Raw genomic sequence first — 18,643 nt, 5'->3', positions numbered from 1 at the left:
TGTCAGTTCAGCAAAACTATTGGGATTCTCATCAGCCTCCGCTGTACTTTTGTGTTTAGTGCTAATTCTTAGCAAATGCTAACACACTAAACAAAGATGGTCAATATGTAAAAATATATGACCTAAAATTAGCAGATGAAGTGTTTGCAGGTGTGGAGATGGGCGTGGCAGTCAGGTAATGGGGAGAGGAGGGAAGGTAGGCCGAAGAGACACACTGAGACAACATGGGACTAATGAATGAATGACAGCGAGGAGCGATTGTTTAGCCCAAGAAAATATTGTCTTTGTCTAATCTTTTGTTTTGCGATCAGAACCTATCATCCAAGATGTTCTGCAATTGCCTCTCACAATCCATCTTTAAATTATGCATCTCTTCTTCATTGGTTTTTAATGGCGGTTGGCATCCATAAAGTTGCATCACCGACAACTAGCGTAACTGGTTTTAAACAACATCCACTTAATAAATAAATAAAAATAAATTACAACCCATTCCTCCAATTTCCCCACTCTGCTATAACTGTGTTGTTCCACATCTTTGTACTGTTCTTCTTGTACTGTTTGTTGTGAAGTGCTTTGTGCCGGGAGATTAAGTGAGTCAGCTCATCTTTGTATGGCGATGTCTGCATGTACGGTGCCTCTAAGTGGTCAAACAACTCTCGAAAGGCTTTTCAAAAAAAGCCTGCGTCTAAACTTGATTGACACAACTTGAGGCTCTGACAATTTTTAACAATTAAATACAGGCTTGGTGTGCAAAGGCCTTCAGTCGTGTGGGAAATAATATCCTGTCAGACAATTTCTGACTGTCGGCCGAAGTAGTCTTTATTGTATTTATTACAACTTTGGGTCTCGCCACTATGCCAATATATATTTTACAACAAATTAAAATACAACGGGGACTGCCGCCCATGTAAGATTATTACAGCAATATGTGAACATTTGTGTTTTATAGAGCGTCACTCTTTATCAAATGGAGATGACTGCCACTGATGCCAAAAGAAACCCAGACGCTCAATATCCCCCATCTTTTAAATTGGACCGGAAAGAATCCACAAATACTGACTCACCTTCCAGATGCACACGCATCGCTTCCCATCATGATGACACAGTAGCACATTAAGGCATCTTCCCCATACTCTCTGCTGAACAGCGTGAGCTGCATGTGTTTGATCTTGACACCTAAGTACCAGCTGGCATCACGCATGACCGCCGGCTTTCCTCTCTGAGCAAACACTCGGCTTGTTGATCCAGGGCCCGTGTGTTTAATGGGTTGAGAGTAACAGGTGGACTGGGGCGGAGTGGCGAAATTGACCCACCTGAGCAGACCCGTCCTCCTTCCTCCCGTTACAGTATATAAGACCACAAAGTAAGAGAGGACGGCGAAAGGCCGACACCAGGAACCAGCAGAGGAACTACCAGCACCCATTCTTTGGAAAGAGAGAAGAAAAGGTGAGTCGGGTTTTGTTGTAATGGTGAAACCACTTTAGCTTTATGATCCAATATTCAAACCCTTTCGTGTATGTCTGTGTGTGTGTGTGTGTGTGTGTGTGTGTGTGTGTGTGTGTAGGTTGTAACCATGAAAAGCATCCACTCCCTGGCTGGTATCCTTCTGGTCCTTGGCTTTATCCAGAGCAGCTGGCAGGTTCCTCTGCAGGATGCAGATGACAGCTCCCGGTACAGAACTAACTTTGAAACAGACAAGTCCTTGTTTTAGTCCGCTACTTTTCTTTGTGTTAAGACTTCCTACTTCAGAGTGCAGAAATAGAAGAAACAGTGTTAAAATCTGAATCACAATTAAAATTGTGGTTTTATTTTGGATTAAATCCCAAACAGCAACATTCGTAAGAGAGCCCGAGTGGTATGACATGTATGAGGTCCCAAAGAGGCCAAAATCATTTGTGGCCAAACTACAGGCACGAAGATCCATAATCTGCAAAACGATGGGGATAGTCATGCTCAAAGACCCCAAATATACCCAAAGTAAAGAGGATATTAGGCAGAAAGAATTATTGTGCAGATTTACATTCATAAAAAAGATCAAATCAATTGTAGCAAAGCAAAAAAGATCAAATCAATAATGCTTTAAAAAAAATATGTTTGGTAGATGCTGCATTTTATTACCCCGAATAAATGCACCTTCAAAATAAACCCTATTTATTTGTTATTTGTATATTTTGGTCATGTGAAATGTTCATATTGGACTGGTGTTAACTCAAACTACTGCAGCATGGAGGCAGACGACACGTTAGCAGACGAGCTGAGGGAGCTGTCGACCTCCAAGAGACATTCGGAGGGCACTTTCTCAAACGACTACAGCAAATACCTGGAGGACAGGAAGGCGCAGGACTTCGTTCAGTGGCTGATGAACAACAAGAGGAGCGGGTCAGTGTGGGATCCGTTCCAAAAATCATCACGAGAATTTGCATTGTGATAAGATTAGTTTTGTGAAGCCAATGAAACACGGATTCAAGCTCAGGGTGCGACGATCCACTTTAAAAGGGGCAGCTTTTACAACAATGTAAAAATACTCCATGACAATATATATATATATATATATATATATATATATATATATATATTTTTTGAGACCCTTAGCTATATACATATATATATTTATTTTTTATTGGATTTAAAATGCATTATTTATTTTTTTAATCGGAAAAGTAACTAGGTGTGAAAGATGAATGTATTGAAGTAAAAAGTACAATATGTCCCTCAAAAGTGTAGTGTAGATTAAAGTGTATGACAATGTATAGATTTCAGTGAAATATATACAAATTCTACTTATTAACGTACTTGAGTAAATCTACTGAGTTACTTTCCACCACTGGATGCGTCCCCCTGATCAAGTTCTTACTTCAGGCTCTGGAAGGACAGCTTTTTTTTTTTTTTAATTATTGGTAAATTATAAGTTATCAAACATTTCCCTCACTGAGTGCCTCTGTGTGTCCGCAGTGCTGAAGAAAAGCGGCATGCGGACGGGACCTTCACCAGCGACGTGAGCTCGTACCTCAAGGACAAGGCCATCAAGGAGTTTGTCGCCAAGCTCAAGTCCGGAAAAGTCCGAAGAGAGTAGGCTGACCGTCCCTCCCTCTCCTCCTCCTACAGTACCAAAAAACACTCCTACCGGCCTGTGTCTGATTCCACCTTGACGAGAGAGACACAAACAAAAGAGCTAATCAACTCCTTCTTGTGCCTCCTTTTCCTTTTCTTTTGTTTTTTTCCCCACACCCTTCATGTTCCTTGTGGTTGTGCTCAAATAAATCACCTGAACTTCTTGCACCGTGTTGATTGATATGTTACACATGTGACGATTGTGTGGAATGATTTTTTTTTTTACATACACCAAAAAAAAAATGAAGCTGAGAAACAGTGAACAAATCACGGGACGATCAGAGCAACACAATGTACTCACTTCTCGGGGAGGGGGGGGGGGGGGGGGGGGGGGAATGATGAGACGAATTTCCTAATGGAAACAGCGCCGCAGGCCAAATATAAAAGCTGGATTTGGCAGGGTTTTTTTCCACGCTGCCGGGCCGCAGACCCTTATTGGTCAGTGTTTACATTGTGTGCCTATGTACACAGATCTGAAACGGACAGGCCGGGCGAGGCATTCAGCAGGAGGCATGTAGATGGGAGCTTCACCAGCGATGTGAACAAGGTGCTGGACTCCATGGCTGCCAAGGAGTATTTACTCTGGGTCATGACCTCCAAGCCGTCATGGGAGAGGTAAAAAAAACAGTTGCACGGCTCATCCGATAATTGCCAGAAATTACATTATATGTCATTATTTTTTTTTTTTTTAGCTGATGCTTTAAATGGTAGACTCGGCGTGATTGTGGTTTTTCTCTCTTTTGCAGTGAGAAAAGACAGGCGGAACAATGAGACGCTCCTCGAGGACCCCCCGCTGTGCACGAAAGCCAGAAACAGGAGGAATAGAAAGCCATACCGCTTTACATGTTGTGACGTCAGCACTATATTTAAATTTGTAAGTCTTATTTTTTACTCACCGTTCGTGATGCAAAGATACAAAAAGAAAAAAAAACTTCCACCGTTTTTCGCGGTGCACCAGAATCGAGAGGGCACATTTTTTTCTACAAATTTAAATTATTTTCTATATTTTTAAAGCAGAAAACAAGAACACAAAAAAAGTGAAATCTCAGGTAGGCCTATAGAAAACACACGTGTAGCGTAGTTGATTTTCATTGCATATTATTAATCCGCTCTGCAAAATAAAGTTTTTCATTGTGCGTTTGTTATGTTTTTATTTATTATATATATATATTTTTTTAGATGGACATTATAATACAGTGCCAAGCAAGAGGCATTGAGTCAATATAAACTATAAAGCGAGTGAGTTCATTTCAGTTTACATCCATAAAATTAGCATAATTTGTATATGGACCTTAAATTGTGTTTTGTGAGGTCACTGTGACCTTTGACCGAGTGGACATTTGTGACAAATCCCACCCCCCGACCCCCTAGGGTGTTCCTGAGATATTGGGTTCACCAGAATGGACCTGAGGGTAAGCAAACATCACATCAAAAATATAAATGTTAAAACTTATTCATTCAGTTGTTTTATGTAAAACCTAGTCTGTTCAACTCACACATCTCGTGGGATCGGGAATCAGGGAAAGCCACACATCATGATTCAAAACAGGCCTTGGCAGACTCCTCCCACTATTTATGGAGGGAAACAGTATTGTGGTCTCTCTGGGAGCATCAACAGCAGCTTCATGGGTCAGAGATACAGTCGTGACCTTCTGCCAAAGGCTAGAAGAGCTTCAGCCTGAGGGTTCAGCCGCCCCCCCCCCCCGCCCTATCTCCAGTGGAGCCATAGACCTCCTGAGGTCAGAGTTCAAAACAAGGAAGCAGTCCATAGAATAACTCAGGCGTAGGATGGTGCAATGTTCATATATATATATATATATATATATATATATATATATATATATATATATATATATATATATATATATATATTCAGTACAATGAGAATATGTCTCACAGGGATCAATAAAGTACCACATCATATGAGCAGGGCTTGTTTAAGATCTTTATTTATGCTCTCAATCACCCGCGCTCTCGTTCTCATGAAACAAATCACAATATGACAACAAATCAGAACTGATAGTTTTTCTATACAGATGACTTAAATTATTTAAACAGAAAGTGTACAGCTATCACTACCAAATTTAAGGCAGAATGTTGCACAGAAGTGGTCCAAATGTTTGATATTGATATAATTTTGACCACTTATTAGTTTCTCTAGTCAACTAAGAACTATCACTTAGACAATGGGGAAAAATAACACCTACAACAAAAACCTGCCTTCAACACTGACTTCATGTAAGTAATATATTAGTAACATTTCACATGAATAAAATATACTATGTATTGTACATTGTTAAGACTCTTTAACGTTTATTACATGTTGCCCTTCCCAGAAAAAAGGTAGCCTATTATTGCATCTCTAGACATAACCATTGGTCCTGCAGCGAGTCAATCAAGTCCGTTCCCCCGTCATGCAGGTCTTTTCTTTTTAAACAATTAGCTTCAGATGCTAACACAATGAGGGTCATTTTGGGATAGGAGATCAGATGGCCATGGATGACACTTACTGACGAGATGGCAGGTGGAAAACATAGAGGAGCTTTCTGTACGATCACCTTAGTTCAGCTTTGGCAAACTGGATGGGTTTTTAACTGGACCTATTATGAAATTGCTAGCTTGAAAATGTTGCCAAATAAGCTGTATATTGCCCACAAAGGAATAGTGTATTTAGGTATCAGAAAGTAACTTCTGCAGCACAAGACTTATGCAATTTACTGTTTGTTTTTCTTCTCCTTTAACTTATTGCCGTAAGTTAGAGGAGAAGACGGAAACCTTTCTCATGTCCATACGCTAAAAATTAAGCTATCGCTAGCTGGCAGTCTTTTGAGAGACCCAAAACATGGAGATACAAAGTAAATTAATGAGATTCTGGCGGATTTTGTAACATTTTGGGCAGAGCCGGCTGAGCCGTTTTACCGTTTTCAGTCTTTATGCTAAGCTAAGCGCCGACTGCTAGCATTAGCTTTATAATCTAGTGTACAGACATGAGAGTAGCGTCGATCTTCCCGTCTAACAGAAAATGTATGTGTATTTCCCAGAATGTCAAACTATTCCTTTAACTGTTTTTTAGGGGAGTGCTTGATTAGAGGAGATACATTTATTTGTAAAATAGCAATAGAGAGGACTCTGGAGTGATATGAGCTGTCACTGTCACAAAAACATTTAGATATACAGAATATAGAAAATGTATATTTAATACTAAAAAGATTACTACTAGATTCGCTATATAGCCAACTCTTTTGAGTACCGGTGAAATAGATTAGTATTGGCAAATATCTACTTTGTAGGTTTTCTAGTGTGAGGTGCATCAAAGTCAATAGCGGCATTAAATGCCGATCACAAAATCCACACATTTGCAGTGGCAGGTTTTTCAAAGGATAACTCGCTGTTGTTGGAGAAGTATAAAAACATACAAAATACAAATGAAGTAGATTTAAAAATTGTTTAAAATTTGTACTTAATTGGCCCATTGACACAGCAGTTACTGTAAATGTCATATAATTCCGGCTTCACTCTGTTGCTGGTATCACCAAACACTGATATACATAGAAAAAGAACACAAAAGTGTCTCAGTTCGTCTTGTTAATACTGTTTCTAACAAATTCTTTGTTTTACATAACTTGCACACAGACTTACATGACAAAAACACAGTGTAGCACAGTACAAAGGTGGTTGAGTGTGGCACGGTATAGTTTTTTTGTGTGTTTTTTTATTTACTCATCGACAGCACGGTGGCCAGTATGTGTCATCACAAACTTGTCTCCCTGTCCAAGCTCTTGTCATGCCTCCGCCGCTTGTGTCGCTTTTCGCCACCACAACTGCACGAAAGGAAAGAAAAAAACGAAATAAATTAAACCAAGCAAAATATTAAATAGGGAAAAGGCGAAATGTATTGGTCTTCATTTTCTGTACGAGGACTGGCTTTTCAGAAATTCAGGACACAAGTGCAGACGCTGACAACAGGCTGACGATGACTCAATCAATCCAGATCACACAGCATGCAAACAGGTATGTCTCAGCCTAAAGGGACAGTTCAAAAATACATATTTGTCCTCCTACCTTTAGTGCTATTTATCAATCGTTGGAGAGGTGTCTAGCTTCCATCCAATTTAATTGGACTTCAAGGCAATCGGCTCGTGGTGCTCAAAGCTCCAAAAACATTTTGAAAAACTTGACCCTGTTACCCAAGATAATCCGCAGACCTTGTAGGAACTTTTTTGCTTTCTACCGAACTACTGCATGGTGATATGCTGGGGGGGGGGGTTTGTTGTTGTTGCTTTGGGCACCACGAGCCGAGTGTCACATAGATCTGTCACACTGGTGAGTAGTGGTGACATCTCCCAACACTCGGGAACTCCCACCAAAACAATACAGATTGTTGTAGCTGAGAGGAACCATGTGTATTTTTGGTTTTGGGGTGAACTGTCCCTTTAAGAGCAGTTGGCCCTACTTTCGATCTTGTGACATCGAAATATACAACTGGGTTACGGCTCAGTGACATGTAGAGCTACTTATTTTACTACTTTTACAACATGCGAAGGACGTCATTAAATGTCCCATTGACGTAACATGCACACTCAGGCCATGCTGCGTTGTCAATCCACCTACATTCATTCAATTCAATTCAGTTCAGTTTATTTTGTATATATTTAATAAACATCTCTCTGTTTACTCAGGAATCTTCTCCCGACATCAAATCGTAACGCACAGCGCAGGCCGATGCCGTTTTCTTCATGCAACAAACAGCAGTAAACAGGAAACCACGGGACAAGACTCTCCATGCCGACAGCAACAACTCACCTTTGGGTTATCGGCTTCTGGGAGGTTAGGAAGGGGAGCTATGGGTTGGAATGGAATGAGAGGCAGGCAGGAGACACTATGTTAGTCTACTCTGTGGGACATCTGTGAGGGCAAGGCTGATAAACCATGTTTATCTAAACACACTAGCACCTCAGTTTCCTGGAAAAATAAGAAGTAAATGTCCCATAACATTTTGATAATAAACACCTGCTGCTGCGTGCTCTTACACCCAAATGACACAGTTTTCCCCTTTTTTGACCCTTTAAAAATACATTGGAATCCTCTGATCAGCAGCATTTGGCACTTAAACGCTCCGATGCATCAGAGATACTGATATGTACATGTGATGTGAATGAGGAGGCTAACCTCTTAGCGCTTGGTTCCTTCTTTGTGCTCTCAGCAGGGTTGATGCTCTTCCACACATTCCCAAAAGATCCTTTCGACATCTCGTCAGTGATGTTCACTGTGGCCGGGTCACACCTTCAAAATACACGCAGAGGGGACAACGACGGTTATTCCACTTTGCACGTGACGTTTTCTGCTAAGAAACATGCACACTTGAGGATAAAACGCTTGAGAAAGCCAGACTGATAACTCCAGGAGCCGCCTGCATCAATATACCCGTTGTGGGATTCTTGAAGCAACAGTGGAACATTTTGAAACATTTCTTGCAGAGTTAGATGAAAGTTAGTTCAAATGAAATTCTCTACTGGGTCTAAGCTAGCTGTCTCCTAAATGTAGCTTCATACTTAACCTACAGAGTGGTATCCATCTTCTAATATAACTCGAAGCAAGAAAGAGAATATGCTCATTTCACTCAGAAACAATATATCCAGCCCAATAATTTGGCTGTGGCTTCATATTTTACAGTAAAACCGCTAATTACTAACGCTGAATACCACTGGCCACTTCATTCAATCAGCTGTAGCTTCTCTGTATTTCATCTTAATTAGATTTACTCAAGTGCTGTTCTGCTAACATACAATTTGTATGCACTTGTAGCAGTTTACGTGATTATTTCACTGCTGTTAAAGGACGCTTGGGTACCTGGTTAAAGATCTAAATGACTTACTTAAAGTGTCCCTCCAGTGGCACTTGTACAATGCCTTCTTCCTCTGCAATAATACTGTGCTCCTCCTGGAGAAAGAGACAAAAGAGAAGATCTGAACCACTGCATGTATAGCAGCTCTGCAGGAGACTTTGAGTCATCAGAATGGTGGTCTGTTACTGCACCTCTTCTTCTGCGTCCTCCAGTTTCTTCTTTTTCCACTCTGGCATCAGGTCGTCCAGCCAACTCAGTTCCCTCTTGGTGAAGATCAAGTCCAGCAACTTACGAATGAACACCAGGGCCAAGACCTGACGCAGCACACACAGACAATCAACTTTGTCCAATCATACGCGGTGAAGCACATACACAAGCACACGCGAAAAAGGCAACCCGGTTACCATCATGGGGAAGACGATGGCGGCCTTGGAGGTCTTGATGACCCAGAGCAGGATCAAGCAGCTGAGCTGGACGAGGGTGAAGAGGTGCACCTTCCTCAGCGGGACGTGACGAAGGTAGATGAAGTCCGGCTGATGTTTGGCCGGCATGATGAACAGCCTCAGACGGTCAAAGAACTGCATGGGTACAAACAATTCAAGAATTTATCCTGCGTCTTCTCTCCATTAACCCTTCTAAAAAAATACCAGCAGGCAGTTCTCACCTGGATGCCTCTGAGTGAGGAAGCCCCCATGTACAGAAAGACTCCGTACAGCACAGGCATGGGGATAAACTGGAGACACACAGACACGTATACATATTTATTAAATGAACAAAAAAATTAATGTAAATTACTGCGTGGGTGTATATTTTGCCGTTCATCCACTGACCTTCAGCACGGAGGTCATGAAGACGGAGCAGCCCATCAGGGTGAAGATCATGAGGCCGGTGAAGCGCTGCTCTCGGATGCCCAGGAACTTGGGCTGCTCGCCGGGGGCCGAGCACTCAGACTCCAGCTTCAGGCTGTTCACGTGGGAGATGGAGAGCACCGTGGCCGCCACAAACCACGGCAGGCCCATCACCGAGCACACGCCCAGCATCACCCCCACCACGAACAGGTCCAGGTGGTAGCCGCAGCCTTTCTGCACGGCGCCGGACAAAGATAATGGGGTTTAGATACAGTCCCAGTGGACAAAAGCAGTCTCCAAGCACCAGATTCCCTTTAGGCAACTAATAAAAACCTATTATCTATATCAGTAAGAACAGGTGAGCATAAAAGATACGTCTGATGAAAATGCATTCATTTGGTTGTTTTTCGTGACTTGAATGAAGGTTTTGAAATACCTTTAGTTTGTGCTCCTTCCTGTTTATAATGACGGCTGTGATCTGCTGGTCCATGAAGATGAGGATGGTGCAGAGCAGAGCGGGGAGGATGGTGATGATGGTGGTCCACCAGGGGTTGGGCCCCACAGGGTTTATGAGCCAGCCGCGATCGTCCCTGGTCGGCTGGGGTTAGACAAAAGAAAGGTAGAGAGGAGCTTGTGAGCTAAAATGAAGATGTTGGATTACTTACATGGCTTTGACTTCAATTCTTCAAATACTTCTTTGAGCAAAAGGGAGAGAAACTTTAAGTCCTTTGATCACCTAGTTATGGACCCTAACAACCAAAGGCTTGACAGAATTAGGAAAGATGTACAGGATATAAAAAAACAGCTTGAAATGATCCCGAATGGATTTAGATGGTTTTAACAAAAGACACTCCAACCATTCTGAAATGCATTTAAAGCGTGTTTGCTATCTATCAAAATCCTCTTTTACAAGTCAAAGTATCTGGAGAGTCAGTCAAAAGAGGAATAATATCATCACTGGCCTGAAGAAAAGACTCATGGAAAATCACGGAATCGGAGATGCACACTGCAAAAGTAAAACTATAGCAGCATAACCAATGATGAAATAATATGACCACTGGCTGGCATCTAAATTACATTCTCATTGTGCACACATTTTACTTTTTAGATTTCAGGATCTAAAGTCAAATATATCAAACAGATGAACATGTGGACTTACTTTGAAATTGCTGGGGACCTGCAGCTTAGGAGAGGGGATCCCCAAGGCGTAATCTACCAGAACCATAGTCAGGATGGTGATGAAGACAGCAAAGTCACTGATGATGGCCCGCACCTGGAGAGAACACACACACACACACCTCTGAACTCTGAACTGTCCCTTGCCTCTTGACACTCTTTTGGACCGTGTAGACATTTGAAAGATTCCACTCATTCTGCTTCGATCCATAACTGAGGAGTGCGAATCTGACTGTTTAGCCAATTCATTTGTATATATTAAGGGTGTGGTCCAGTTGCAGTGCAGATGTAAGGTCTTTTAGCAAAGTCCTTGTTTGGGAATCACTGTGTGTTGACAAACATCTTTAGGTGCTGAAGGCAAGGATCTGCACACTGCACTGATAATTCCTGGCTATCTATTTTACATATTTTAATATGAATATATTGTTCCTCCGTCCTTTTGTTTGTTTTTATGTCCCTGTTGTGGATATTAATACAAATTGTAGCCCATTGCTAGTTTATACTTGCTCTAGAAAAGTAATATATTCTATTTTTTTATGTAGTAGATCATATGATCATCGTCTTCTTTTTGGATAATCTGTGTAATATTTTACTCTTTGCAGGAGTAAAAGAGCACCAGACAGTGTTGTCCAGCTCTGCTCTGATTGGTTTAGTCTGAGAGAAGACTCCTGAGAGAATTCCTTTCGTCGCCTCCTCTCCTTGTGTCTGTCTTAGTCCATTGAGGAAAGAGGCGTCAAGGCAACAGGCATGACAAGAACGTGTCATGCCTCTTTTATGTTATGGTTTGACGAAATTACACACAAGGGACACACCTGTGCATCCTGGCTCACAGCTCCTCCAGTCAGCCTCCTCTTTTCTCGAGATGCATTTTAGGACATGATAAATCCTTAAAAATGGTGCCCTGTGATCAATTTGCAGAGGAGGTGATGAGGAAGAACAATAGAGTGTTCTTTGTTGTGCTTTATTTGTCAATGCCTGACAAAGACCTCTGTTAAATTTAAATATCCAAGAGTTGAACTAAATTTACTGGGAATTATCCCAAAAAAATGTTACAGATCTTTTGTCTGACTTTTGACATAAATATTGCAACCACAGCCAGACTACATTGTAGCATTCATCACCACAAGGTGGCGCTGATAAACTACAGATTAGCGTGCCAGCATCACGCCACATATGGTTGTCATCCCAATGACAAATCATAGAAATTGCACATATAGAGCGCAGAGCTGCTATACAGGCTGGAGAATCTTTGTCATGACATGAAACATCCAATAGATGGCAGCATAAACTAAAACGACAGAGAAGCAGAGCAAACAGTGTCAAACAGGAAGTCTAAAAGAGTGTGTACTGCACAAGTGATACAGAGATTCAAAAAGATAATGACAATACAATGAAATCCTCTGTTAGTGTAAAATATGTGTATCCTGTCTGTGTGTTCAGATTTGAGTTATAGTTCCAAGAAGGAACTTACGAAACAAATGGGTCCCTGTTGCATAGACATGTCACGGGCCCCCACGCCCTCCATAAGAACCGGAACCAGAGATTCAAAGATTGTCATTGTTGACATTTGTGTTTCTTAGTTGTCTTTTTGAGTCTCTTTTTGGCTGTTTTGCATTTCTTTGGGGTCATTGTGGGTCTCTTTGTAGTCTTTTTGCATCTCTTTTTGTTATTTGTGCATCTCTTTCAAGTCAATTTGCGCTCTTTCTATTTATTGTGTGTCTCTCTGTGGTTGTTTTGTGTCACTGTGAGGTCGTTTAGTGTGTCTCTCACGTACCTTGGTGGGAAAGTAGCGGCTCGTCTTGAACTCCTTGAGGAAGGCGGACATGAAGACGGTGGAGAAGAAGAGGACGACGCACCAGAAGAGGACGTCGGGGATGTAGGGCCCGTGGGGGCCGCAGGCGCTGCCCTCGAATTCCCCATGAAACATCTCGCACTCCTACTGGCACCAGAGGGCACGGTGATGATGATGACAACGATGAAGATGGTGGTAATAATAATCAGGTTGTTGATAAATAAATATGATTACAATGTCAGTGGCAATAATGGCGATGATGGATCGCAACGGTCTGAACTGGTATTTTCACCTTTGACGTATTGAGCGCTCTATGCTTTAAATATCTATATAGAACATGATTCATCTATTTGCATACCATCCCAGTGACCTCGCAGTGCATATGTAACTATTTGCAGCCATTCAAGCGTGTGTGGAAGTGTCGCCACGTACCGCTGCTGGCACGACTTATTTGACTGCGAGAGAATCCACTCTTCACACTTCCTCTCCAAGCTCCATGATAAATCCTGTGAAATCCTGCCCACACGTTCTTAATCCCCGCCTAGACTTATGACGCCTCCTGATGAAGCCAAGTGTGGGAAACACGACACGGTGCCAAAGACTGCAAGAAATATCCCCAACTATGTTTGATCGGGTGTTAATTGAAGGCTGGGTCAGCATTGCCATCTAGATCATGATCAAATCTAAATTAAATTACCATCTTTAGGTAATTTAAGCATTATTAAAAGTTGTGCATCTCAAAAGCCTTCGATGACCCTTATTTAAATGCAATTTATGTACAGATATTTTCTCTCCAAGTGTCAAGGGTGCCTTACCTTGACCTCCAGCATGGTCCAGTTGACCTGAGAGGCTGTGATGTTCTTCTTCTCCCAGAACCGCAGGGTCTCGTTGCTGGGGTTCATGGGCTCCACACACTCACACCTGAGGAGGATAGTCTTTTGTTAGTTTTCTTATGAGAACAAGGTGAATATACTAACAGCTAAATACAAATACATTCATTCATTAAGACAAACACAGAAATGAAAGTAAAACTAACAAACAAGAAATTTCATAAATATTTAAGATTCTCAGTAATTAAGAGACAGGGGACATCTATCGAGGTACATACTGTTCTCTGAAGCTAAAGTTCACTGTTGTCAACTTATAAAATGTGAACGTTTGCTGGGTTTCTTATTGTTCTAGGATATTTAACTAAATACCTCTGGATTTGGACTGGCGCTTGCAGAAAACAAAGTAAGCTCACTATGTCTACTTGGGCTTTTGGAATTAGCGTTTTAAATTTTCTGACATTTTATAGACTAAACAATTCATTTAATGATAGAGAAAAATAATAGGCCGATTAATTGCAGCCTCCCTCTGCATTACACACCACTTTCGACGTGCATCAACATGAAATCACAAAACTAAATGTCAGCATACCCTACTGGCACGAGCCAGCTTATGTGGATAACGCATGATGCTCCTGACACACTCAACATGGAAAAAAAACATTCCAGAAAGAAAAGAAAACTGGACTGTGTGTCTGCTGTACCATGGCACCATCTGTTGTTTGATGATGCAGCACAACACTTGAGCATGTGTGTGTGTGTGTGTAAATGTGCCATCGTTTGGTAAACTGTGTATGTGTCGACGATGACGGCATCAGTACAAAATGCTTCATGGGAGTGGATATTAAAAGCCACGAGTAGGAACTTTTATTTTGTGGAAATTTGGGACAAAAGAGGTAGTATTTCCAAGCACCTCAGATTTGACTGCAGCAGGGTCTGACCGTCTGCCCCAATCTTCTCCCTGATGGTCTCTGGTACTTATAGGAGGCATTTGTATTTAATTTTCATAACCAGTTAAAAGTTAATCGCTAATTTAACATCAATTAGCTCCTACATTTTCCACATATATTAATTAAGTGGGTGCTGGTAATTTATTTGTTTCTAAACTGGAGATACCGGATGGTACTACTTGTGTTCATCCAACAGTCCAAAACCCTAAATTAAACAAAATAGCATCCCTTGTGGATTTGTAAAAGAGCACTTACGAGTACTGTGTGAGTTTCTGAAGGTCGTTGTTTTTATTGATGGGGTAGTGCACCCCTAGGTGCATCAGCTTCTCCAGGGCCTCATAGATGAAGATGATGCAGATCAGTGCAGCGAAAGCTTCCTCTGTGAAGCGCGTGATGTAACAGACGAGCGAGCTGGCGTCCGTGGCCACCAGCAGGAGACACAAGAAGGCCGTCCACAGGCCGATGCAGGCCCTCAGGGAGAGGTAGGAGAGGTCATACTCCCTGAGGGAGACGGGACACACACACACACACACACACACACAGGCGTGAGGGGAATAAGCAATATGGCAGAAGGCCCCCCCCCCCCCCATCAACACAGAAATATTTTACGATAACGAAACACAATTTGTAGTGAAACAAAAGTGAAAAAGAAGACAACTTACTTGCAGAACTTGAAGAGGATTTTCTCAAAGACAAGAACGGGCCCAGTGCTGCCCAGGATGGTGAGGGGCTGACCGGCAAAAATAGAGTAGGCTATTCCAGTCATGGAAGCCCCAAACAGGGACTCAATAGCACTCTGGGAACACAGGGAAAGAAATGCTTTGGTTCAACAGCTTTACATCGTTTCCCTCTCATCTGGACACAGTAGCACCTTGAGCTAATTGCTAACGCTAGCATGGCAACAGGCTCACAATGACGTTTTACTTCTGGGTTTAGTTCCAGAAGTAAGAAAAACCTCATTCCAAATCAAATGTATATTTGTATTATGGCAAATTTAAAAAGATGTTTTATGTTATGTGGTACACTCCGTTTGGTTTGATATGGTAAACCATCCCGTCTGTCTGTTGGTGGTGCTTGACATAATTTGTTATAAGTTATGAATACACCATGGTTTACCATGCAGTCCGACTGACCCAATTTGAAAGTGAGAGTTATTAACACTTTTTGGTGCTTTTCGGTCTCACACAGCCAGCAATGTAAGCGTAAAAATCCAAAGAGGCATTATTTGTATAAACTAATTTGTAATAAATATATTAAGAATCTAAATAATTAATTCCTTGCTTGAACAAATATTAAAAATAATAAACATTTAAAAAAAACAATGTTTTGGAAAGTAAAGGATGATTAAGCTGGCGACGCTAAGCAAAGTAATTGCAATTCCGCTCTAAAACATAAATAAGATTATAAAATGACGCAACATGGAACCCTTTAACAAACACCATTTCCCATAAGCCCTAGACAATAGTGGACAATCTGTTAAACCAACCAGTGTAGATGTTTTAGCCGGCAGAGATTACAAATAAAAAGTTGGAGAAATAACCTTCAAAGAGTGTTGGTGAGCTTTAAAGCTTAATGACTGAATGACAGATGATCACCAAAGTTCTAATTGGTGTAGTAATCTGGGAATAAAATATGGCAATCCATCCAGTAGTTTTTAGACATTTCACTAAAAACAAACGCTAAATGGGGCCAGGCATCGCCATTGCTATATTAGGATACGTCCTCTGGGGACCATGAATGTCTGGATGAAATGTCATGGCCATCTAATCGTTGCTGAGATACTTCAGTCTGGACCAAAGTGGTGAAACGACCAACCGACTGTCGGACATTGTCATCCCTTAAGCCTCCGCTAGCATGGATAAAAAAACACAGCGCAAGCTTATTGTACCATATCAGCTGTTGATGAATAAGAGGTTTATGGAGATTAGTGGCGCAGCATCAGAAATTCAAGGGAGGGCACGCGTTCTCTTCACTCAGAAACAAGCTTCAGGTTGCCTTTGAGCGAGGCGCATCAACCGGTTGACTTCTGACTTCTGTTGTTTCTAAACTGTTTAAAAAACTCCCTTCTCATGAATATGACGTCAAAGACGGGTTGATGAAGTTCACAATTTGTTACAGACAAAACTATTAGGTCTCCACTTACCACACGTCCCTCCGTGGCCTCACCCAGGAGTCCTCCGAAGGTGATGACCGGCGACATGCAGGCGCAGTAGAGGAAGAGGAACGAGGCCAGACACTGCAGGCTGATGGCATCTGTGAAGTCGGAAATGTAGTGAGGGGCCTTTCGCTTGATGTCCATGAATAAGCCGCCGAACAACCTGTGGTGAAAGGTGGATTTTTAGGAAAGAAATTAAGTACACATGTGCCACTGTAAGGACCGCAAACGGCCACTTGTTAACAAAAACATTGTATCGCAGTGCATCGATATCTTCGTCTAACTTTCTTAAGAAAGCAGTGTGTGCACATTTGTCGACTCATGCTTCTATTTAAGTGACTCTTAGCCAGATCTAACAGGCTTTTCTGCTGCAGCGAGCCGGGGCGTGGTGGTGAGACAGCTGGAGGCGGTTGCTATGGCAACAGCAGGGTGGGACGTTAGGCTTATTTCGGTCTGAGGCACCGATGCCGTGTCCCGGGAGGAGGAGGTTGGTGGAGGTGGTGGAGGTGGTGGAGGTGGTGGTGGTGGCGGCGGTTGATAACTGAGATTGAGCTTCCAGACAACCTTAGCTGCGTGTTGTCATCGGGTAATTTCTGGGTGATCACAACATCATGTTTTTTTTGTTTTAAAAAAAAATCTTTAATCCCTTCTGTAAATCTTAATATTGGCCTCGTCAAATCATCAATCAGATCACATGTAAAATAAAATTCTTGATGTCGAGAATAGAAATGACAAGACGTACATTTTTAAAGTTTTACAAAAATAAAGAGCTTGTTCTGCGGTGGATCTCACAGCTTTTGTCTGCATGAATCTTTAGCGTCAATGGTACAAAATGACCGGCTCCGTGCATTCCATGAAAAATAACAAATACAACACATGTATGTACCTCATGTACAGTCAAAAATAAACTGTTTAAAAGGAACTTTCCTGTTGTGAATCAAAGTAATTAGGTCTACTACCTAATTTGTCAATAAAAAATGTTAGAAATCAAACTATAAAAATACACAATACACAGAGATAATATGTGTTAGGGTTACTCAAATGCGTTTAAAAGTACCGATACAACAATGTAAATATACTTCATTACACTCACTGTAAAAGTGACATTCTTAAATTGGTAATGTTGATGCATCAGCATTTTATTATGTAACTTCTTAAAGTGGAGCTGGTTTGATCTACTTCATTTACAGTTAGATAGTTTAGTCCAGTGATTGCCAACCTAGGGCTCGGGCCCTCTAAAAGGGGCACAAGATAGATCTTTGGGGTCATGATATTTTCTCCAATTATTTATTTTTCTTTGGGCCTCAAAACAGTCATTTAAATGAGCGGAGGAAAATTGTTAATAATGCACGGAATGTGAAAGTCAACTCGTTACTTCTGCTCTCAGATTAATTTAATGAGGATGAAGTAAAAAGAAGTACCTACAAATAGTTTTTAAGATACGTACTTAAAGTAAATGTACTTGCACAAGGCAAATTGCGAAATAACAAGGCGAATACAAATGTTGCACTTTATGTGTGGGATGGCATGTGCCGTATTATCTAAATCAAAGTCAATTGTGATGAATGATAATGGGCCAGCAGGGTAAGACTGCCTCTTCAGAGAGGCTAGATTTATAGTGTGGGGACAGCGGGACACTAACAGGCGACAGGGACACGAAGGCTAAGATGAAGACGAAGACGAGCCCGGGAGAGCTGAAGGCCGCACACACTACCAATCCCCGCTTGTCCCAACACTCACCTCCCGGTGCGCTGCAGCTCGGGGCCGCCGTGCCCTCCGTGGTCCTCCGAATCTCCGAGATCTGTCACTCCGTTGGGAAGGGGGGGAATCTTCCGCTTTTCCTGTGTCATCAAGATCACTGTCAGTAAACTGTCATCATCATCATCATCATCATCATGACAACAGTAAGCTATTCCAACGAACTTTTAACCAAACGTAA

At 41.7% G+C, this 18,643-nt stretch overlaps 2 protein-coding genes across 3 annotated transcripts in view; one reads left to right on the top strand and one right to left on the bottom strand.

Moving 5' to 3' along the window:
* The first annotated feature begins 1,573 nt into the window (after positions 1-1,573).
* LOC117746310 (glucagon-like) lies at positions 1,574-3,882 on the top strand. Its single transcript, XM_034555368.1, has 5 exons — positions 1,574-1,671; positions 2,224-2,379; positions 2,953-3,069; positions 3,583-3,726; positions 3,858-3,882. Exons 1-5 carry the CDS (start codon positions 1,574-1,576, stop codon positions 3,880-3,882), a joined length of 540 nt encoding a protein of 179 aa, XP_034411259.1.
* A 1,160-nt stretch (positions 3,883-5,042) lies between these two features.
* LOC117746287 (sodium-driven chloride bicarbonate exchanger-like) overlaps positions 5,043-18,643 on the bottom strand; it is a 39,363-nt gene continuing 25,762 nt past the window's right edge. The window contains exons 12-27 of one of the 2 annotated variants that reach the window (XM_034555346.1): positions 18,445-18,545; positions 16,693-16,867; positions 15,212-15,345; positions 14,805-15,050; positions 13,588-13,693; positions 12,755-12,916; positions 10,964-11,077; positions 10,241-10,402; positions 9,787-10,038; positions 9,621-9,689; positions 9,361-9,534; positions 9,148-9,270; positions 8,987-9,051; positions 8,281-8,394; positions 7,915-7,952; positions 5,043-6,932 (exon numbers count right to left, since the gene is read on the bottom strand). In XM_034555346.1, the coding sequence (XP_034411237.1) occupies positions 7,940-7,952; positions 8,281-8,394; positions 8,987-9,051; positions 9,148-9,270; positions 9,361-9,534; positions 9,621-9,689; positions 9,787-10,038; positions 10,241-10,402; positions 10,964-11,077; positions 12,755-12,916; positions 13,588-13,693; positions 14,805-15,050; positions 15,212-15,345; positions 16,693-16,867; positions 18,445-18,545 (2,010 nt within the window). In that variant the 3' untranslated portion in view covers positions 5,043-6,932; positions 7,915-7,939. The remainder of the gene's footprint in view (positions 6,933-7,914; positions 7,953-8,280; positions 8,395-8,986; positions 9,052-9,147; positions 9,271-9,360; positions 9,535-9,620; positions 9,690-9,786; positions 10,039-10,240; positions 10,403-10,963; positions 11,078-12,754; positions 12,917-13,587; positions 13,694-14,804; positions 15,051-15,211; positions 15,346-16,692; positions 16,868-18,444; positions 18,546-18,643) is intronic. The other variant, XM_034555338.1, reaches the window with a different exon arrangement.

This window comes from Cyclopterus lumpus, chromosome 2 (assembly GCF_009769545.1).
Source record: "Cyclopterus lumpus isolate fCycLum1 chromosome 2, fCycLum1.pri, whole genome shotgun sequence".
NCBI classification, from domain to species: Eukaryota; Metazoa; Chordata; class Actinopteri; order Perciformes; family Cyclopteridae; genus Cyclopterus; species Cyclopterus lumpus.
Note: the sequence above shows the minus strand (reverse complement) of the source record. Positions and strands in the feature narration are given on the sequence as shown.

Excerpts from the sequence above, each read along its gene's own strand:
- LOC117746310 (XM_034555368.1), top strand. The coding sequence starts at position 1,574 with ATGAAAAGCATCCACTCCCTGGCTGGTATCCTTCTGGTCCTTGGCTTT. Across the intron at positions 1,672-2,223 it reads GATGCAGATGACAGCTCCCG|CATGGAGGCAGACGACACGT; the intron begins GTACAGAACTAA and ends AAACTACTGCAG. Across the intron at positions 2,380-2,952 it reads ATGAACAACAAGAGGAGCGG|TGCTGAAGAAAAGCGGCATG; the intron begins GTCAGTGTGGGA and ends GTGTGTCCGCAG.